This window comes from Rhamphochromis longiceps, linkage group LG19 (assembly GCF_057381845.1).
Source record: "Rhamphochromis longiceps isolate RC_006_pf linkage group LG19, R_longiceps_female_GT1.1, whole genome shotgun sequence".
In the NCBI taxonomy this organism is placed as follows: Eukaryota; Metazoa; Chordata; class Actinopteri; order Cichliformes; family Cichlidae; genus Rhamphochromis; species Rhamphochromis longiceps.
The window spans coordinates 12,083,541-12,102,713 of record NC_140575.1 but is presented as its reverse complement, the minus strand read 5'-3'; the positions used below and the strand labels follow the sequence as shown (position 1 = coordinate 12,102,713).

General features: G+C 46.8%; 1 protein-coding gene across 4 annotated transcripts in view; it reads left to right on the top strand.

Moving 5' to 3' along the window:
- Positions 1-19,173, top strand: part of LOC146646334 (palmitoyltransferase ZDHHC14-like) — a 65,930-nt gene that overhangs the window by 19,615 nt on the left and 27,142 nt on the right. For all 4 annotated transcript variants that reach the window (XM_085391624.1, XM_085391628.1, XM_085391626.1 and 1 more), the window contains exon 3: positions 3,883-4,043. In XM_085391624.1, coding sequence (XP_085247750.1) covers positions 3,883-4,043 — 161 coding nt within the window. The remainder of the gene's footprint in view (positions 1-3,882; positions 4,044-19,173) is intronic.

The following is a 19,173-nucleotide window of genomic DNA, read 5'->3' as shown; positions in this document are numbered from 1 at the left end:
GACAGAATATCAGCGGATAATCAGATGCCCTTGATTATCTTATCATTAAGTGTAAGCAGATGTTGTAGCAGTTTGCAGATCTGGAGGATTCACGTGTGTGACGTCCACTCCTGGGTGGATGTCACAGCAAATTCCCCTCAGTCTGCAAAGCTCAGAGAAATACAAAAAAGACGGTCCTAAGTTGGCATGTTAAAGACTACAATTCACGTCAGTGCTGTTGTTTACAAGCATGAACAAGTATGGCTGGTTTGGAAGGGAAACCCTTCCCAGAACGAACAGCAGCACCTTTGGAGAAAACCCAACACCTCATACCAGCTGTCAGCACGGTGGTGGAGGGCTGATGATTTAAGCACCTGACAGACCATGAACTCCTCTCTAGAGTCAGATGTGAGGCCAGCTGTCTGGCAGCTGGAGCTCGGCCTACACTGGTTGTAAAATGCCACTACAATAAATAAAATGCACAACAATAATGCAGTAAAATATAGAAAAATAAATAAAATGTCAATAACAAAAACAACAACGACTGTTAAAACCAAAATGTTTAGGTCAACGTGTGTTTAAAGCCAGACTATAAAAATGTGTCTTTAGTAACGATTTATGATGTTTGAGCGTTTGTGCAAATCTGATATCCAGAGTCTGGGACCTGCCACAGAGAGGGTCTGTCACCATGAGACTGAAGTTTAGACCAGGGTTAGTTAAGGTTAGTTTAACCTAAAGAGAGCTGCATGTAAATAACTGCTGGGTCGCCTCCACAGTTATATGAGAGAGCGATAAAGTCACTGATTGCTCCAGCTCGCTGCTGCTACACGTGGTTATACACCCTACTGAATTATGGGAAGTACATGGCTTAGAGTCCTGAATAAACTGCCAGGATGTGTTTGAAATGAGCTTAGAGTAGATTACTAGTTTGTGCATTTTAGGTTAAAGAAAGTGAAAAAGTTACTTAGACACCACAAGGTTAAACAAACCATCAAGAGAAAAAAGCAGTTTGGACGGCATGGGAAAGTTCTGAATGTCAACACGAGAACGAGCTCGATGGAAACATTTTTTACGTTTAATGTTCTTTGCTAAAAATGTGTTTTTGGCACCAGCACAGTCCTCTCGGTGCAGTTTGATTTGTTTCCAGTCTTTCAGTTACAGCTAAGTTTCTAAAAACACACATTTTGCAGCTTCTTAGCAGTAGAGCAACTTAGAGCAGTTTCCCAGTCAGCTTGTGTCTCCCAGCTCAGAGGGATCAATGGCAGGGCCGGCTCCATAGTCCAGTTCTCCTGTCCCCGCCCCTCATGCTCCCCTCTGTCAGTTTAGCTGCACATTTAATCACTGTGCTGCTCAATATAAGAAAAGAATTTAACTGCACGTGTGTTTCACTACACGAGGAAAAAATGCTGCTCGATTTAATGAAAGAAATCTGTCGGCACAACTCTGTGAGCTTAAACTGTAAAAAGATCTGTAGATTTACAGGAACCCTTCTCAGTGCTCATTTTTCACTGTCCTGGAATTATAAAGCAGAAAGGTTTCGGTAATTCACCAAAAATACCCTGTTTTTTTTTATTTTATTTACATTCATGGATTTTACTGTGGACACGCTATTAAAAACAAACCAAAACATAAATTTCTATTGGGGGGGTGGACAACTTCTGTCATTTGTTTTTCTGTCATTGTAGTGTGAAAGACTGTGGGGACGTCCTCATCAGCAGGACGAGCAGTAAAACCTAAACTGAGAATACAGTTAGAAGACCAAAATCTGTGTCCTCCTTCACGTGTTGCAGAGATGTCCTGTGGGCCTCTTTGCCTCTTGGCCTTATGTTTAAAACCTGCAATTTATAGCATAGGCCCTAGTTGGGTTTTTATAGAAAAAAATATTATACTACTCATACATATCTATGTGATAAATACAGCACAATGAGCAATATGAGAGTATTTAAACACTAAAACACACATGGAGGTGAAGAGCAGCCTGATTTGTGCACATTTTAATATTTACAGTTGAATTGGTGATGATATTTTTTCAGATTTCTATAAATAAAAGTGGGCTGCACTGCTGCCTCGTCCCGTGACGAGAACATGCTCTGTTTGATTGGTGTTAGAGGATGATATCTCTGCTGTGGTGAGTGTAGAAGCAGGAGGGGTGAAGCACACAGAGTGTCCACGTCCTAAAAAGAGAAGGCAGCGTTTTTAAATCATTCAAAACTTATATTGACGTAAAAGAAATGAGATTCAAATTTGAATCAATGAATTACCAAGGAGAGCAGGAGAAACGGCATCCTGCTGGGAGCCGTGCCGTCTGCAGCCTCCCACTGACAGTCGAGAGTTTTCTGCTGAGCTCTGTGTCGCTGTGGATGCAGAGAGCAGCAGGACTGGACTGTCTGCACTCAGCCAGGGTACAGCTCAGGTCAGCTTCAGTCTTTCTGAGTCATAAAATCTTTTACTTGGTATTCATCTCACAGAGCCTCTTATCTAGATTTTATTTTTAACTTCACACCAAAATGAACTGATGGCGGCAGGATGTGTAACTTCTACACTCTTTTCTTATGAGAGGACAGAAGACGCTGGATCCCAGTTCAAATGTGCGTCTACTCAGACCACTATCGTTAGAAGAACCCAGCATGGCAAATCTAAATATGGCCCAGTTCAGCAGATTAATAATAATAATAATAATAATGGATTGGATTTATATAGCGCTTTTCAAGGCACCCAAAGCGCTTTACAATACCACTATTCATTCACTCTCACATTCATACACTGGTGGAGGCAGCTACAGTTGTAGCCACAGCTGCCCTGGGGCAGACTGACAGAAGCGAGGCTGCCATATCGCGCCATCGGCCCCTCTGGCCAACACCAGTAGGCAAGTAGGGTAAAGTGTCTTGCCCAAGGACACAATGACCAGGACAGAGAGCCCAGGGATCGAACCAGCGACCTTCTGGTTACAGATGCGATTCCCAACCCCCTGAGCCACGGTCGCCCTTCTTCCAGATTAACTGGTGTTGGCACATATCATACCCCTAAGGTGCTTCATCTGAAGACCAGCGTGATAAAACCAACCTGAGCTGGAAAAAGAAGCCGATGCTAAACATCTGCACTTTCTCTGCTGGCCGCTCGAGGCTGGTTCCAAGACGAGTCGAGCTGCATAGTACAGCATGAAAAACCATGTTTACTGATTCGCTGGTGTGTGTGCTTACTTAGTGGCCCATGAAGTTTATGGGTACAGCTCAGTTACCCAAAAATGTGTTCAAAATACAGAGCACAAAACTGGTGAGTGACATCACACAGCGAGTAAAAGATAACGGGGGAAAAAACATGCACGCTGCATGGTTTGCTGTTTCCATAAACTGCATAACATGTCGGCGGCATGTGCTCAGTCCTGCCAGTGTGGCAGTGCTGCTCTGCATTCCTCAGCAACATCCCTCACAGCATACGGCTGCCACATGTTCCTTCAGCCGTCCTTGTCTGGAGTAGTTCCTCTTTGCGGACCTCAAATCTGATCCAGCAGACCACAGTGTAACAGATGAAATGGGATGCAGCAGCCTGTGTCCTGCCTCTGTGGGACCTAAATGTGATTACTGTAATAACCACCTGCGCTGTTGGATGTTTAATGGGATTATGTGAGTTTGTCTCATTAAAGCAGATTAAAACACAGGGGACTGACTCTTACATGTGTGTCGGTCTATTAAGCGGTCATATCCACTTACTGGTCATTAAGCAGCGAGAGTTTGGTGTTTCCACTTCATCAGTTTCCGCGCTCGTCTCCGCTGGTGTCCGTTATGTGCTAACGATTAAATCGAGCTAGGCAGCCTGCCGGCGTTTGTCCAGTGTTACACCAAGACTGCGTTTCTGCCGTCATTGTTGCTCATCTTTTCCTCATCGCCTCTCCTTGTCCTACAGTTGTCCGTTCCTGGCGCAGCAGTTGACTCCAGTCATCCCGGTCATAGGAGGTGTGCTGTTTCTGTTTGTGCTGGGGACGCTCCTGAGAACAAGCTTCAGTGACCCCGGAGTGCTGCCCAGGGCCAGCCCAGACGAGGCCGCCGACCTGGAGAGGCAGATAGGTAAACCCCCAAAACACTGGGATCAAAACCTGTTACTGAACTGAAGTTTGCATTTTTGTGCTACAATAAAGGGAGACCTATATTGATCACATCACACTGTTTAGTTATTATTTGATTAGATTATAGGTACATGAGCACGTGGCTCATGAGCATTCTGTGTGTGTAGTGTTTGTTTTCGGGAATCCAGCTCCGACTGACTGTAACAGCACTTTACATCCAGGATGAGATGAGTTCTTGGCGCTACTTTAACCAAATGGGCTTTGATGTAACGCTTACTCATAAATTATCTTTTGATAAGTTCCAAATCTAATTTGTCATATGAAAGATAAGACTGTTGATGCATTAGGAGATACTTGATATGAGGTAAGTGAATTACTGGCAGCAGAGCACAAGCATGAGTCAAAAAACAGCCAAGATTATTTTGAGATGTGGACCTGTTAATGAAATTTGTTGCTGTGTCACTGAGTGTTTTTTTTCCTGCTGTTTGATTCTATTTTGTCACCAAAGCAAACTGCAAAATCAGCTGATATGCGGGAAAAAAACCCCGCGTGCGTAATGTCGTATCGGTGCACAGATACTGAGGCGATGCATGTACGAGTGCATTACTACAAGCTAGTGCTAGGAGGCTGCTGGCAATGTTGAGAAACGTGGACAGCAGTTAAAAATGAAGGCCCACTTCGCTGTGAGCACGCCTAAAAGTGCTGCTTCTCCCATCTGAGAGACTTGGTGGCAGTAGCAAACGTTTGATTACACATCAAAGGTGATGGCAAGCTCTGAAGTCACTGAAATTAATTCTTTTTATTTAAATTAGAGCTGCTGAAGTTGTGCTTTGTAGCTTGATCCAAGCAAAATGTAAAGGGAGGCAACTGACCTGATCAGAAGTGAATTAGACAAAGATTGATGGAAGTCACTAAACTTGTCCAACGATGGTGGGAGTGTAGTCTGCTTCCTGAGGCTTCATTCAGAGAAGGAAAGGAAACAATCAAGGGTCCTCCAGACTGGAATTTGCACTGGAAACTGTATCCATTTTAGTCACTGACTCACTGATCTGTAAATGTGTCCAGCTGCTCTGTAGCTAAATGGATTACCACCACTTAACTGATGGTTTAACTTTGCAAAGCCTATTTTTAAAGCCTTCTTTAAGTTCTGCTGTTTTTCTTTTCTTTTTTTGTTTTGTATTTGGAATGCAAAGCTCCCGTTTCCCAGCCATGGGTCTTTTTCCGTGCTTCAGGCCACTAGGGCCTCATTAAACAAACTCTGGACCGGCTTAATTAATCTCATTAGGAGACTTAAAAGCTTTTGGAGGGAAGGTACAGTACAGAGAGCTCGGAGCGGTGGGGCTGAGAAAGAGTTGTGCAGAAGTATGTTATGTTGGTATTCCAGAGGATAAACAAATGAAAGGCCGAAAATATGAAAAATGTTGACCCAAATACCTCTTTACCCCCTCTACCCCCACCCAACTGGCTTTTGTGCTGTGCATTTCCAAGCAGGCGGTCTCCAAACTGGAACCTCTTACTCACAGACTGATGATTGATGTCTGGCTGATTCTTTGTGCACAGGTTGTGAAATGATTAGAGGCATGAAGCAGCATACGATAATTTTTTTTGTTTTGGTATTCATTCCCATCATATTTAACTCTTCTTTGTAACCTGTAGATGCAGGATTTGCATGAATTAGGATAGGTTCAAACAATATTACAGTCAAATCTCTACGCGGGTCCCAAGTGAAAAAACGACAGACATGAGAATCATTAGCCGAAATGTCTTTCGGTCATTCACTAAGGTAACCTATGGGTGTATATTAAGATTGCTGTGCCACGAGAGTGTTCACCTTAATTTTTACGTTCCAGGATTGTAGTCTATATTCCATCTGCATGACAGTAGATTAATAGGCTGCCTAATTATTGGTACCATTGTAGATCTTATTATGTGCAATTTGAAAGAACCTCACCTGTAATGGCATGAGGGTCTCACACACATGCACACGCTTCATACGTGGTAAAAACTTTGTTCAAATGTGTTTTCCATAGAGCTGTCTCTTCTCACGCCTCCTGTTACTTTTTCCATTCAAACACTATCATCTCCTCCTCCTGGGTGCATGCTCTCACAGTTCTTTTTTTGGTTCTGGCGATGGCGTGGAAGCTTGATATGCAAGACATTAGCAGCCACATGTGTTAGCTCTTAACTTGATCATCCCTTTCAAGTCCCAGCAACAACTAGCCCAGCATGTGCCCGTCTCTTTCAGGCACTCTCATCTTCACAGCTGGGATTTAAAAGAGAGATTTAAAAAGCAAAAAAACAAAACCATTTTTGTCTAGTTTTCAGGTGTCAGTGAATTTCCACAGCCATGCTTTTGTCGTGCGCTCCTTCTTCAGTTCCTCCTCTCTTACTTGCAACACGACTCACTCCTGGCAGCTATATCTTCTGATTCAGACGGCTCTCATCTCTCTTCTTTTTTTAATTTTATTTCAAACCTAATATGTGCTTATGTAACTGTGCAGATATTCATAATAGCGAAGCAGCTTTGTGAGCAGGGGGAACTTCACATGCGCTGCCATAATGTAATGTCTCTGCTCCGCTCCAGGCCTGTTTCCCATGTGCTCAGGTGCTGCTTTGGTTTCTTTTTTTTCCTATAGCATTACTACAGCCAACTCTACATCCACCCTTATTTCTTTTTTTAACCATTTACTACATTTATGTTCAGTATCCACAGTACTACGCTGCTTTAGGATACATGAAATCAAACCTCTGCAAACGGCGCTGACTCAGTTTTATGAATGAGCAGAAATTGAGATGTTTTTGGAAATGGACACCTGTGTTTGTATATTGACCGAGTCGTTCGTGTGTGTGTGTGTGTGTGTGTGTGTGTGTGTGTGTGTGTGTGTGTGTGTGTGTGTGTGTGTGTGTGTGTGTGTGTGTGTGTGAGAGAGAGAGAGAGAGAGAGAATCCCAGGTAAAACAAGGTGATGGTGTTGAGCACTAAAGTAACCAAAGCTAAAACGAATTGTGTTAACGGAAATATAAATCAGAACTAGATATTTCAGGAAATTTTGAATGCATTGCATGTTTTGTGTTCTGAGTGCATATAGCGCCATAAATCCCTTACCTCATACATAAATAATGATGTTTTCAGGTTAAAGTACTGCAAGGGTCAAAAATGACACCGCTCTTATTGATCGGTTGGCTCAACACCAGAGGGGCTGATGTGTGTACGGTACGAGGCCTCTCAGCATCCCTGCATTCACGATGCTGATGCTCGACCTGTGATGCCATCGTCGTGAGCGGATATTCAGAGTGGTCGGCCTGGAGTTTTGCCTAAATTCCTGAATCAAATATGCGGCATGTTTGGACAAGCAGACATTTGAGAGTTATGAGACATAATGCAGTTTTTGTGATCCACATTCTCACTGTCCTGTCACTCTGCTTAGTGCAGTTAATCATTGGAGGAGGACGTCTGAGGTCAGGAAAGGCAGCACAGCTTGTTGTTTATCTCAACTTGAACTTGAGACAAGAGCTGATTTCTCTTCAGTTTGCTACATTTGACGTGTGTGCATGTCTGCCTGCCTGCCCAATATGTCAGGACTAGACGGGCTGGCATCAGTTCAGCTATCACATGCCAAATCCGAAAGACTCTGAAGCATTAATCAGAGGGAAGGATGGTCAGAGCTGCCGGTTTCCTTTTTCCCACTTAATGTGGTCCAGGCCAGTTGGTGAATGTCAGGACAGCCTCGCTGTTTTTCCAAAGCTACCAGCCAGACTCAAGGCCAGCAGAGGAAATAGATTTTGGAAGGCTTAAAGCGTGGACTGCTGGAGGAAGGATGGGGACATCAGTAGGGGATACAGCCACATTTAGTCTTTTCATCGCTGGGTGTTTGAAGGTAGAACCACATGAAATACATGATTTATTTTCCTTATCGCTGTACATATATCTCTCTGTGTATGGTCCTGTGATGTTCCTCGTGTCTGATTGACTAATTGATTATACAGGAGAAGAAAAAAGTTTGAAAGCACTCAGAAAACCGAATTGTGCTCAGTTTAATGGATGAAGTTATAAATGTTCCACTAAAGGCGGGATCCCTCAAGGATCCATTCTAGGTCCTTTTGTTCTTGATTAGGGATGGGTATCGTATAGGTTTATCCGATACCGGTGCCAAACCGGTACTTTTGAAACGGTGCCGGTGTTTAAACGGTGCTCAAACCGGTGCTTAAAGAATGGAGAACATAAAATTGATCCAAAAACCTCTCATGTTCAGCTGTTTTTTGTGAAAAGATAACAATGTTAGCCTTTTCTGCAGCTATGGGGCATATATGGTATCACTCTTGGCTGGAAGCAGTGCTTAAACAATGGAAAAAACACAAACTTTGTCCAAAAACCTCTCATGTTTAGCTGTTTTCCACTTTTTCTTTGGTCATTTTAGCCTTTTTGGCCAGGGTGAAGGGAGCATCTGCCATCAAACAAGAAGACAGCCGCATGTAACTATGATGATGTTTGCTAGTTCACCTTACATGCATTAATGTAATAACGTGGTTAGCCTACTCAATGTAAATTACACACGAACAACATTAAGCTACTCACGCAGAGAAGAACGGCTGCTACTGCTGCCATCATCATCAGTCATCATTTCTGCTACACTGGCAGGGCTAGGGGCCAGGACTCTCCTCTTCGTGTTTTTGGGGGATGCTGCTAACTCCGGGTCCGATAACAGGCACCACACCCGCAGTAGATGCGCTCGGTGTGAGGTCTCGCAGCAAGCTATCAAATACGGCGCATTTCTCGGCTTTAAAAAAAAAACAAAACGCTATGCGTCGCCAGGTGTTTCATCGGATTTGAGGTGTTGCCTCCTTTGACAGTATCACAGTATCAGCTTAAAGCACTTGTTGCAGGCTGCTGAGTTTGCATCTTTTGCAGTGAAGTACAGCCAGACTTTGTAATCTGTAGCTCTGCTCTAAACAGGGCTGGGCGATATGGCCTAAAATCAATATCACGATAAATTGAGCAGTTAACCTCGATAACGATAAATGGACGATAACCACCCCAAGTGCCAAAAAAAAAACAAACGTTTTTTTTTCTTTTTCTTTTGATGGGGCTGTGGCAGGCAGCATAGTTCCTCCAGTTATTTTGATAATATTATTCCCCCTAGACCTATTCATTGCAATTATATTATTACCACTTTAAAGGACTGTAAAATGTCACTGAAAATAAATGAAGACAATAGTAGTAAGTACTTTTAGTGGTTAAGATTTATTAACTGAACTGAACTTGTGTTACCTTGACTTGACGCAACAGTCTTTTTGCAGAGTTTACATTTAACAATTTTTTGATCAATATCATCCTTGTTGAATCCAAAATGTTGCCAAACGATTGATGATGCATTTTTTTTGTTAACAACCATGTCCTCTTTTTTTTATTTTTTTATTATGTTGCTCTTTGTTGTTTGCTTTCTCTTCTGTTTTTTTTTTTCTCCATACAGGTGACCCAGGTGTTTTTTTTTTTTTTCTTTCTTCTCTTTCTTCCCCCCCCCTTCTCACTGTCTCTTCTCCCCTTTGGTTTTCTTTCTCTCCCTCTCTTTCTTTCATTCTTTCTCCCTGTCCTATCCCCCAGTCATGTCTGTCCCGTTTGTAGCAACTGAAAATAAAATAAATTCATAATTATAATAAAGGTCAATCAAATGGACCAATATGGCAAGGCCATGATGATCCACTTGGTAAAATAAATCCGCTTGGCATCTTTCTTGGCCTTAAGACAACAATTCTGATGGCTAAAGATCCAAACGGGACACAAAAAAACAAAACAACCATCTCCTCTTCCTCCTCCACCAGCTCTACCTCCGTCGCTGCTGCTTCAACATTTAAATCGTCCTCCATTTGTTCACCCGTGTCTCGTCTTGTTACAGGTAGTAGAGTCATGTGACTCCACCCCGTTAAGTCTGTAATGTAGCACAGCGTCTTAAAGGGACATGAACATCGCCAACCTGCACATGCCTTTTCTTTTTTTTTTTAAATACCGAATTTACCGACATGGGCAAAATGACGTCGATGAGAGTCATAAATTTCGGTAACGATAAATTTTTGATATATCGCCCAGCCCTAGCTCTAAAAGAACGTACGTACCTGGGCCCGCCTACTATCCTGTTATCCTACGGAAACGTAAAATGATTGGCTAGAATCTAAAGTGTATCACAGCTCAGGAAAAAAAAAAAAGCACCGAAATGTGCGCTGCTTTTTGGTCTGGTTACTACCGTTTATGTCAGAACCGGTACCCATCCCTATTCTTGATACACATTTCACAGCTCGTTTTATCCTTCAGTAGTCAGTGTCGCTGTTATGCAGATGACAGTTATCCGCCCGCGATCCTTCATAGGGAAATATCCAACACTTATCATTTCAAATTGGTTCACTCGATTTTAGTCAAAGCTGAGGTGCCTCCTGTTTCTCCACTGTGCTGTGTTGTTTCTATTTTTACACTTTATGTTCTTAGGTTGAAGCTTTATGCTTTGAGGTTGACGGCTCACACCCTGTAGTAGTCCACTACGACTGTTTGTAATAGCACAACAGGCCTAAAGTGTTCTGCAGTTATTAAACACATTTCCTGTAATCTTATCACCAAACCCACATTATACTCTGCTCTCAAGTCTCTTCTGACTTGCACCCTGTTTTTAATTACTTTGTGTTTATTCTTTGCCTGCGCCTTTGGCAAAACCTTGATTTAGATGGCAAGCTCAAACACACACCCCATTACCAGAGAGAGACTAACTCGAGCCGTTCTCTATGAAGAGAGCCAGCTTAATCACATTAGATACAGCTTCCTTTGCCTGCAGTGATAAGACACTGCAAACATGCTCGTCGGATTTTTAACACCTCTTAGGTCTGCTGAGAGCATTTCATGTATTTTGGCTGGTAGCAAATTTTGAGACTGCACCACAAATAAGAGCTTTTATCCCTGAAATGATTTTTATGATCACGAGCTGCTTCTTGAGCATCATAAGATGTCTGACACGGCTCGTCTCTTCCCTTCTGGCGTATTTGGCCCTTCAATCCTGGCCATTGCACCGTTAAATGCCACTAAAAGCTGGAACTGATTTGAATTTGTTTGGTCATAGATGGTGAAGTCCACAGAGCAGTGTCGATGCTGACCCAGTCTTGACCGCTAACTCGCCAAATGTAAAAAGTGGGGATAAATGAGCCAGAATACACCAGAGGCTTTAGGAAGAGATCAGAGATGCTCTCGCAGTGACCTGCTGTATTGGGAGCTAGTTTAATTCATCCCGAAGCCTGGTTGGCTCTTTGAATTTCAAAATACCCCACGTCTGCCTGCAGTATTGCTGACACATCTGCCCCGTCTCAAGGATGAATGAATAATACCTTGTTTTAAATTACGGTCTTCTCATCATTCACGCTCAGACTTAAGCCGCCGCACGCTTCACCTCCCTCTGCTCATTGGTGGCGAGCGCCCTCGATCACATTTGTGTTTGACTTCATTGTTATTGGCCTCATAAGTAATAAGGTTTGCAGCTAGTGGAAAGAGGCTCTGTTACAAAGCTTCACTTCAGCATCTGTGAATTACTTTTACATGGATCTCCTGATAAAGGAGGGACGTCATCAAAGAAAGAAAAGCTCAACAGGGTTCATCATCACACCGAGACACAGAGAAACTGTTCGGAGGCATGGGAAGGTGTGCAGACGGCTAATTGGGAAGAAACAGAACTGACCAAAGGTGTGAGCCACAGGTGCTGCCTGTGTTTAAATGTCGTCTGAAGTGACGGTTTCTACATGTGGCATCTGCGTGCAAAGACCCAGGGCAGTGTTATGTAACAAACACACAGGTTCATCCAAACCCTTGACAGTTTGTGTCATGATCAAGTGTGCTGTGGAGTCGTTTCACTGGGGCTGATGTAAAACCGCCATCTTCTCTAGTCTTTGTCTCCTCTGTGTCGAGGCTGCTGATGGCTCGTTCGCAGATCTACAGTGACGTGGACGTGAGGAGAAAGAGATGAGTCGATGACAGAGCTGCAGGGGACTCTAACAAAGGAGTGCACACAAATAGAGCCGTCACTGTAGAGCTGTTTCACTGAAGCTCACAGGAGAAAAGAGAAATAACAGACAGTGACAAACAAACTTGGCGTGGAGCCGTTACACTGGCCTGGATTGACCCTGTCCCCTTAGATACACGGTGCAGGCCGGACCACGTGCCTAAGAATGACTTTAGCACTAGTCTTTGCCTGGTCTTTCCCGGTGGTCTCGTTGTTCTCCGGTCAGGAGTCCTCGGTGAAGCAGCAGCAGTCTCCTTCCTAGTTGTCATATCTCACACAGGCAGAGGTCACATCTCTGCAGAATCGAGTCTTCATGGTCTTTCTTAGTTTACCTCGGAGACACAGTACATAGTCTAGAAGACTAACAGTCTTAGACCCACACAAGTATGCTCTCCACGGGTCTGTGTAGGTGGTCTCTGTTCCTCCCAGATTAGCTAAGATATCATAGGTGTGACTGTGAAAGGCTGCATGCACGTCAACCTCTCATTCTGGCAAACAGTTTGGATTGTTCTAGACCGAGCTTTGACGAAAGAATCCACTCTGAAAAGTTGTTAAAGAACATGGAACATGGAGTTCAGTCCCCTGAACAGAGACCACAGCAGTTGTATTACACACACACATACAGGGAGTGCAGAATTATTAGGCAAGTTGTATTTTTGAGGAATAATTTTATTATTGAACAACCATGTTCTCAATGAACCCAAAAAACTCATTAATATCAAAGCTGAATGTTTTTGGAAGTAGTTTTTAGTTGTTTTTTTTTTAGTTTTAGCTATTTTAGGGGGATATCTGTGTGTGCAGGTGACTATTACTGTGCAGAATTATTAGGCAACTTCCTTTCCTTTGGCAAAAAGGAAAGGAAGTTGCCTAATGCACACCTGATGCACACCTGATATAGGGTGTTGATGTCATTAGACCACCCCCCTTCTCATTACAGAGATGCACATCACCTAATATGCTTAATTGGTAGTAGGCTTTCGAGCCTATACAGCTTGGAGTAAGACAACATGCATGAAGAGGATGATGTGGGCAAAATACTCATTTGCCTAAGAATTCTGCACTCCCTGTATGAAGCCTGAGTAAAAGCAGATTGGTGTGGCAAACAAAAATAAGCAGATGTTCCAGGAAAGGAGCTGGATGTTAGGTTTGAAATGCACTCGACAAACTTTGTGTCATTTTGTCAGTCCTGAACTGACGCTTTGCTGCTTTGGATGAAGGTGGAAAGTGTAATTACTAAATTATTATGTGTGAGGCTGTTTTTAAAGGAGTTCCATTTTGAAAAATATCCACTCGGTTTTAACTGTCTGACATGACAGTTTGACTTGATGTGCAGAAGGTGAACTTCACAAAGTCCAGAGTAGCTGCACTGAAGAGTCTTTTTATAACTGACTGAAGTACAGAGACTGTGTGAAAATAAATCATCAAAGCTTCATAAAAGCAAAAATGTCAAACTTGGATATTACATACACAAAAAATCTTAACCGTTACTATTATCATTATTTAGCTTGATGAAGTCAAACCAGGATCACCACAGCGTGCTTGAATGTTCCAGAACTGCTTTTTGGTTAAATGGAAACAAAGCGCTGGTCCTGCCTCGGTGTGCGCGGTGACCACAACAATGGCAGCGGCCATCATACCAGCAGCTGTTTCATAATAAAATCAAGTGTTAGGCTGTAGTTAGACCAAATATTTAACACCAGCTGATACTGATCCTTTAGAAACTGATCACAGACTCTGTTCTGCACTGGATTGTTGTTTTTAACTCGTTTGCTATAAAACTCATAGCAAACAGATGCAAATGTTTTTAAAAAGAGCTTTGTGTTTTAATACTGCTGAGACAAGCCTGTTTTTGCTATTTGAACGGGTTATATCATTGTTTTATTTGCACCTTTGTATTTCTTAGTTCTGTGCTGCACCTGGTTCCCTTTCAGTCGATTCACTCGGTACAACACATAAGTATGGGATATCACGCCCTCGCGTGTCCTGGCTGAAGAAACCTTTATTCACGCCTTTACGGCAGATGACGTGTGATGACACGCGCAAGGCCCCGCCCGCACATATAGCCGCTGCCATCACCGTCATCCCTCAGTTCTTACGCTCTTCACCTCGCTGAGAACACCTCTGCTGAGTTGGGCTAGCTAGCTACTGCTAGTTAGCTCCGTTGTCTGCCAACTTGAACCTAGCTTAACTGCCCCTGTTGGTGTTAGCCTCCACCGCCCAGCTGGTGCGTAGGCTGCCCGCGGAGCGCTATTTTCAAGTTTTTCTTGTGCAGCGTTTCGCTTTGCGTTTTGGGAATGGACTCCAAACCGAAGCGAGCAAAGCAGAAATCTTCTGTTCGCCCCTGTCCTCAGGGATGTGGTTTCTCTTTGCACGACAGCGACCAGCACGATGCCTGCCCTGTCTGCCTGGGGATCGTCCACGCTAGGAGAGCGTTGACGGAGCCCGAAGCTTGTGCGTTTTGTCGCCAGCTCCGACGCTCGACCCTGGAAAGACGGGTGACGTTTGTGGAAAGAGTGCTGGGACGCTCGGCGGTCGCACGGCATGACCCTCTTCTTTCCGAGTCTGGAGCCCCGGCTTCGTCCGAGTCCGAAGACGAAAATTTTCAGGTCGATGTCCCCGCGATTAGCTGGGCTGACCACATGGAATACGTTGACGGGTTAGCCGATGACGGACCGGAACCATGCAGGAGCGCTGACGGGCTTCAGCCTGGGTTGAAGCCCGCCAGCGCTCCCCAGGAAGACGATGACGTGCTGGACATCGGCCTGGACATCCATGGTTTGTCGGAGGATGAGCAGGAGAGCTCATTGTCGACCCAATATGCCGCCGCTGCTGCGCCGGTCGGCCACGATGACACCTCTCTTTTCTCCCTGTTTCGCCGTGCCGCTGAGAAGCTGCAGGTGGACTGGCCCTCTCCTCCACCAGCTCGGAAGCCGTCGCGGTTTGCGGGTTTTTTCCTTCCACCGGAGCCCGCAACGGCCAAAAACTGCCTCCCCATGTTCCCAGACTTTCTCTGCGAGCTAACAGCGTCATGGGACAAACCTCTGTCTACCCGCGTCACTGTGCCCGGCTATGGACAGTACATGGAATTGGACGGCGCCGAGAGAGCTGGTTTAGCTAACCCACCCCCTATGGAGCCGTCTCTGGCTGCTTATCTGGCCCCGTCCCATAACCATGGTGTCGGTGGCCCCGCAACTCTGCCGTCCAAGCACTGCAGATTCTCGGCCTCGCAGCTGGAGAAGATTTATCGGGCTCAGGCCGGCACCGCTCGAGCCATGAGCTCCGTCACCATGCTCCAGACGTACCAAGCAATGTGCCTGGCGGAGCTTGGATCGCTGGTTCCGGAGGACAGCCCGCTGTCACCTCTTCTTAACGAGGTTAGAGTCACCACGGATTACATCCTCCGTGCGTCTCGCTGTGCAGCGCTCTCCCTGGGCAGAGGGATGGCTTCGACAGTGGTGGCGCAGAGGCACCTGTGGCTGACCCTCTCCGACGTCCCTGATAGAGACAGAGCTGTGTATCTGGACGCACCAGTGTCTGCGGCTGGGTTATTCGGACATTCACTTGAAGCCATTCAGGCTAGATTCGATCTGAGGAAGAAGCAGACGGAAGCTCTGCGCGACATCATCCCCAGACGCCAGCCCCAGCCCAAGCCCACTGCTAGCTCTCACAGGCCCGCCGCTCCTCTGACAGCTGGCAAGAGACCGGCGCCCACTGCTGGAGTGGGAGGGCCGCCGGCGAGAGCACGTACTCCGGCCCGAGCTCCACGCCAGTCGGCCTGGGGCAAAGGCCCTCCCCCGGGCCCCCGACGGGACCCGACGCCCAGGAGGAAGAAGCCTCAGCCCTCCTAGCTGTGATTGCGAGTGGGGAAGGGATCCGGCAGCAGGGAGACGCTGCTCTTACCCCTCTGTTGCCGCACAAGAGGTGCCGCTTAAGTTCTGTTCAGGTTGTCAGCCCCAGAAGGCGCTGCACTTCCCTATCGCGGTCTCCCAAGCACATAACCCCTGCACACGGTTCAGATGTGTTGAATGTTCAAGCGACCACATCGAGTGTTCCCGCTGTTTTTCATTGTTATGCCCCGGAAAAGGTGCACCCAACAAAATGTATAAATGTACATGTTCCCATGTTGCAATCAATAAAGAGTGTTGTTTACTCTCAAACAATCTCAAATGCTCAACCTGCAGGCGAAATGAGCCAGGTCAGGCAGGGGATGCAGTCCCCTGCAGACACACTGGGGGGCGACGGCGCCCCGCCGTCAGTGCTGCAGGCCAGCCGGCTGGCTGCTCACTTCCCTCAGTGGCGCGCTTGCGCCCCCTCTCCGTGGGTGCTGCAAACCGTTGCCATGGGTTACCGGTTGCAGTTCCGGGTCAAGCCGCCTCGTTTCCAAAGAGTCGTGAACACGATTGTCAACCCCGAGGCAGCCTTGGTACTCAGAGAGGAAATACAGGCGCTATTACAGAAGAGAGCAATACGGGTGGTCCCCGCTTCGGAGACGGACAAAGGTTGGTACAGCCGTTATTTTGTCATTCCGAAGAAAGGGGGAGGGCTTCGTCCCATCCTCGACCTGCGAGTCTTGAACACGTACCTGCGAACGTACAGGTTCAAGATGCTAACACTCAGACAGCTCCTGAGTGCAGTCGGCCCGGGAGATTGGTTTGCGACAATCGATCTAACAGATGCTTATTTTCATGTCGCTATACACCCGAAACACAGGCAGTTTCTGAGGTTTGCATTCGAGGGCGTAGCCTACGAATACCTAGTGCTGCCGTTCGGGCTGTCGCTCGCTCCCCGCACCTTTACGAAATGTGCCGAGGCAGCGCTAGCGCCCCTCAGGAAGAGGGGCATCCGCATCTTGGCCTACCTGGACGACTGGGCTCTCGTGGCTTGCTCCAGAGAACAGGCGGAGACGCAGCTGTCGCGGGTTCTGTCACACATTCAGACACTGGGGTTCTCTGTGAACTTTCAGAAGAGCTCGCTAATCCCAGGTCAACAGATCGCTTTTCTCGGTCTGGAAATATGCTCTCTTTCCAGCCGCGCACGGTTGTCAGAGCACAGAGTGGCCGCGTTTCATCGCTGCCTCGCTCAATTTCAGCTGGGACGCAGACTGCGTTTCCAGACGATATTGCGCTTGTTGGGCATGATGGCATCTATGATCGCCGTAGTGCCGCTTGGGCTGTTGAAAATGAGAGCGTTTCAACGCTGGACTCTCTCTCACCGTTTGTGTGCTTCGCGTCACCTCCGGAGGAGGCTGCCGGTAACTGCGTCTTGCATGCTAGCTCTCCGTCCTTGGAGGGAGCCCGGGCTACTGCACCAGGGCTCTCGGATTGGGAGGGTGTTGTTTCGCAAGGTGGTGTCCACAGATGCTTCCCTAAGTGGGTGGGGAGCGCTGTGCGAGGGTGCGTCAGTGAGAGGGATCTGGTCCGCGGCTCAGCGCCAGCTGCACATCAACCACTTAGAGCTGTTAGCAGTGTTCTTAGCTCTAAAGCGTTTCCGTCCAGTCCTGCAGGGCCAGCATGTCTTAGTCAGGACGGACAATTCAACAGTGGTGTCTTATATAAACAGGCAGGGAGGAACACGCTCTCTTCCCCTGTTGCAGCTGTCTCGCTCTCTGCTGTTATGGTGCAGTGTTCATTTTCTGACTCTAAGAGCCACCCATGTCCCGGGCCACCTGAACCTGGGGCCGGACCTTCTCTCCAGGGGGGGTCCTCTGGTGAGAGAATGGAGGTTACACCCTTCAATAGTGGCTCAGATTTGGGATCTATTTGGCGAGGCGCAAATAGATCTTTTTGCTTCCAGGGTGAATGCTCACTGCCCCCTGTACTTCTCCATAATCGACCACGATGCACCCTTGGGCTTGGACGCGCTAGCGCACCAATGGCCAGACGTGCTCCTGTATGCATTTCCCCCAGTGGAAATGATATCTCCAATTCTGGAGAGGGTGCGTCGGCATTCCCTCTCTCTGATCCTGGTGGCCCCTTGGTGGCCCGCGAAGTCGTGGTATGCAGAAATAATCAGCCTGCTTGCAGCAAGTCCTTGGCAGCTTCCTCTCCGCAGGGATCTCCTCTCTCAGGCGGGGGGGGGAAGTGTTTCATCCGCGCCCGGATCTGTGGCACCTTCATGCTTACCTGCTGAGAGGTTAAACTTGGTTGCTAAGGGTCTGCCACCTAGTGTGGTAGCGACGATTCAGAGCGCCAGGGCCTCGTCTACTAGAGGCTTGTACGCTTACAAATGGCGAGCCTTCGAGCGATGGTGCCAGGACCGCCACACTCTCCCATTTCAGTGCTCTATTGTGGATGTTTTGACATTCCTGCAGGAGCTGTTGGATAAAGGCCTTTCGTTTTCGACGATCAAGGTTTATTTAGCGGCTATATCTGCTTGTCATATCGGTTTTGACGGGGTGACACCAGGTGCGCATCCCCTCGCCGTGCGTTTTCTGAAAGGGGTTCGCCGGCTGAGGCCCGTGCTTAAGTCCAGTGTCCCGGCTTGGGACTTGTCTTTGGTGCTGGAGGCCCTTTGTGGCCCTCCGTTTGAACCCGTTGAGTCGGTAGATATGAAACTTCTTTCGTATAAGACCGCATTACTTCTCGCTTTGGCCTCGGCGAAGCGAGTGGGGGACCTTCATGCGCTGTCTGTGCATCCTGCCTGCACGCAGTTTTCTCCGGATGGCCGCAAGGTCGTATTGCGTCCGAATGCCGCCTATCTTCCCAAGGTCATGCCTGCATCTTATAGTTCAATGGAGTTTGAGTTGCTGAGCTTTTGCTCCCCTCCTTTTGAATCTGAGGAGCAGAGGAGGGTGCATTCTCTTTGTCCGGTGCGTGCGCTACGCACCTACATTGAGCGCACTCGGGATGTGCGTTTGTGTGACCAGTTGTTTGTCTGCTTCGCTAATCCGAATAGAGGTAGAGCTCTGTCCAGACAGAGGCTGTCCCACTGGATTGTAGAAGCTATCTCGCTGGCATACAGCACCGGAGGTTTTGCGTTGCCCCACGGGGTGGGAGCTCATTCCACCAGGGGGATGGCGACCTCATGGGCTCTTTTTAGAGGGGTGCCTGTGGCTGATATTTGTGCAGCGGCTAATTGGGCGTCGCCGCACACTTTTGTGCGG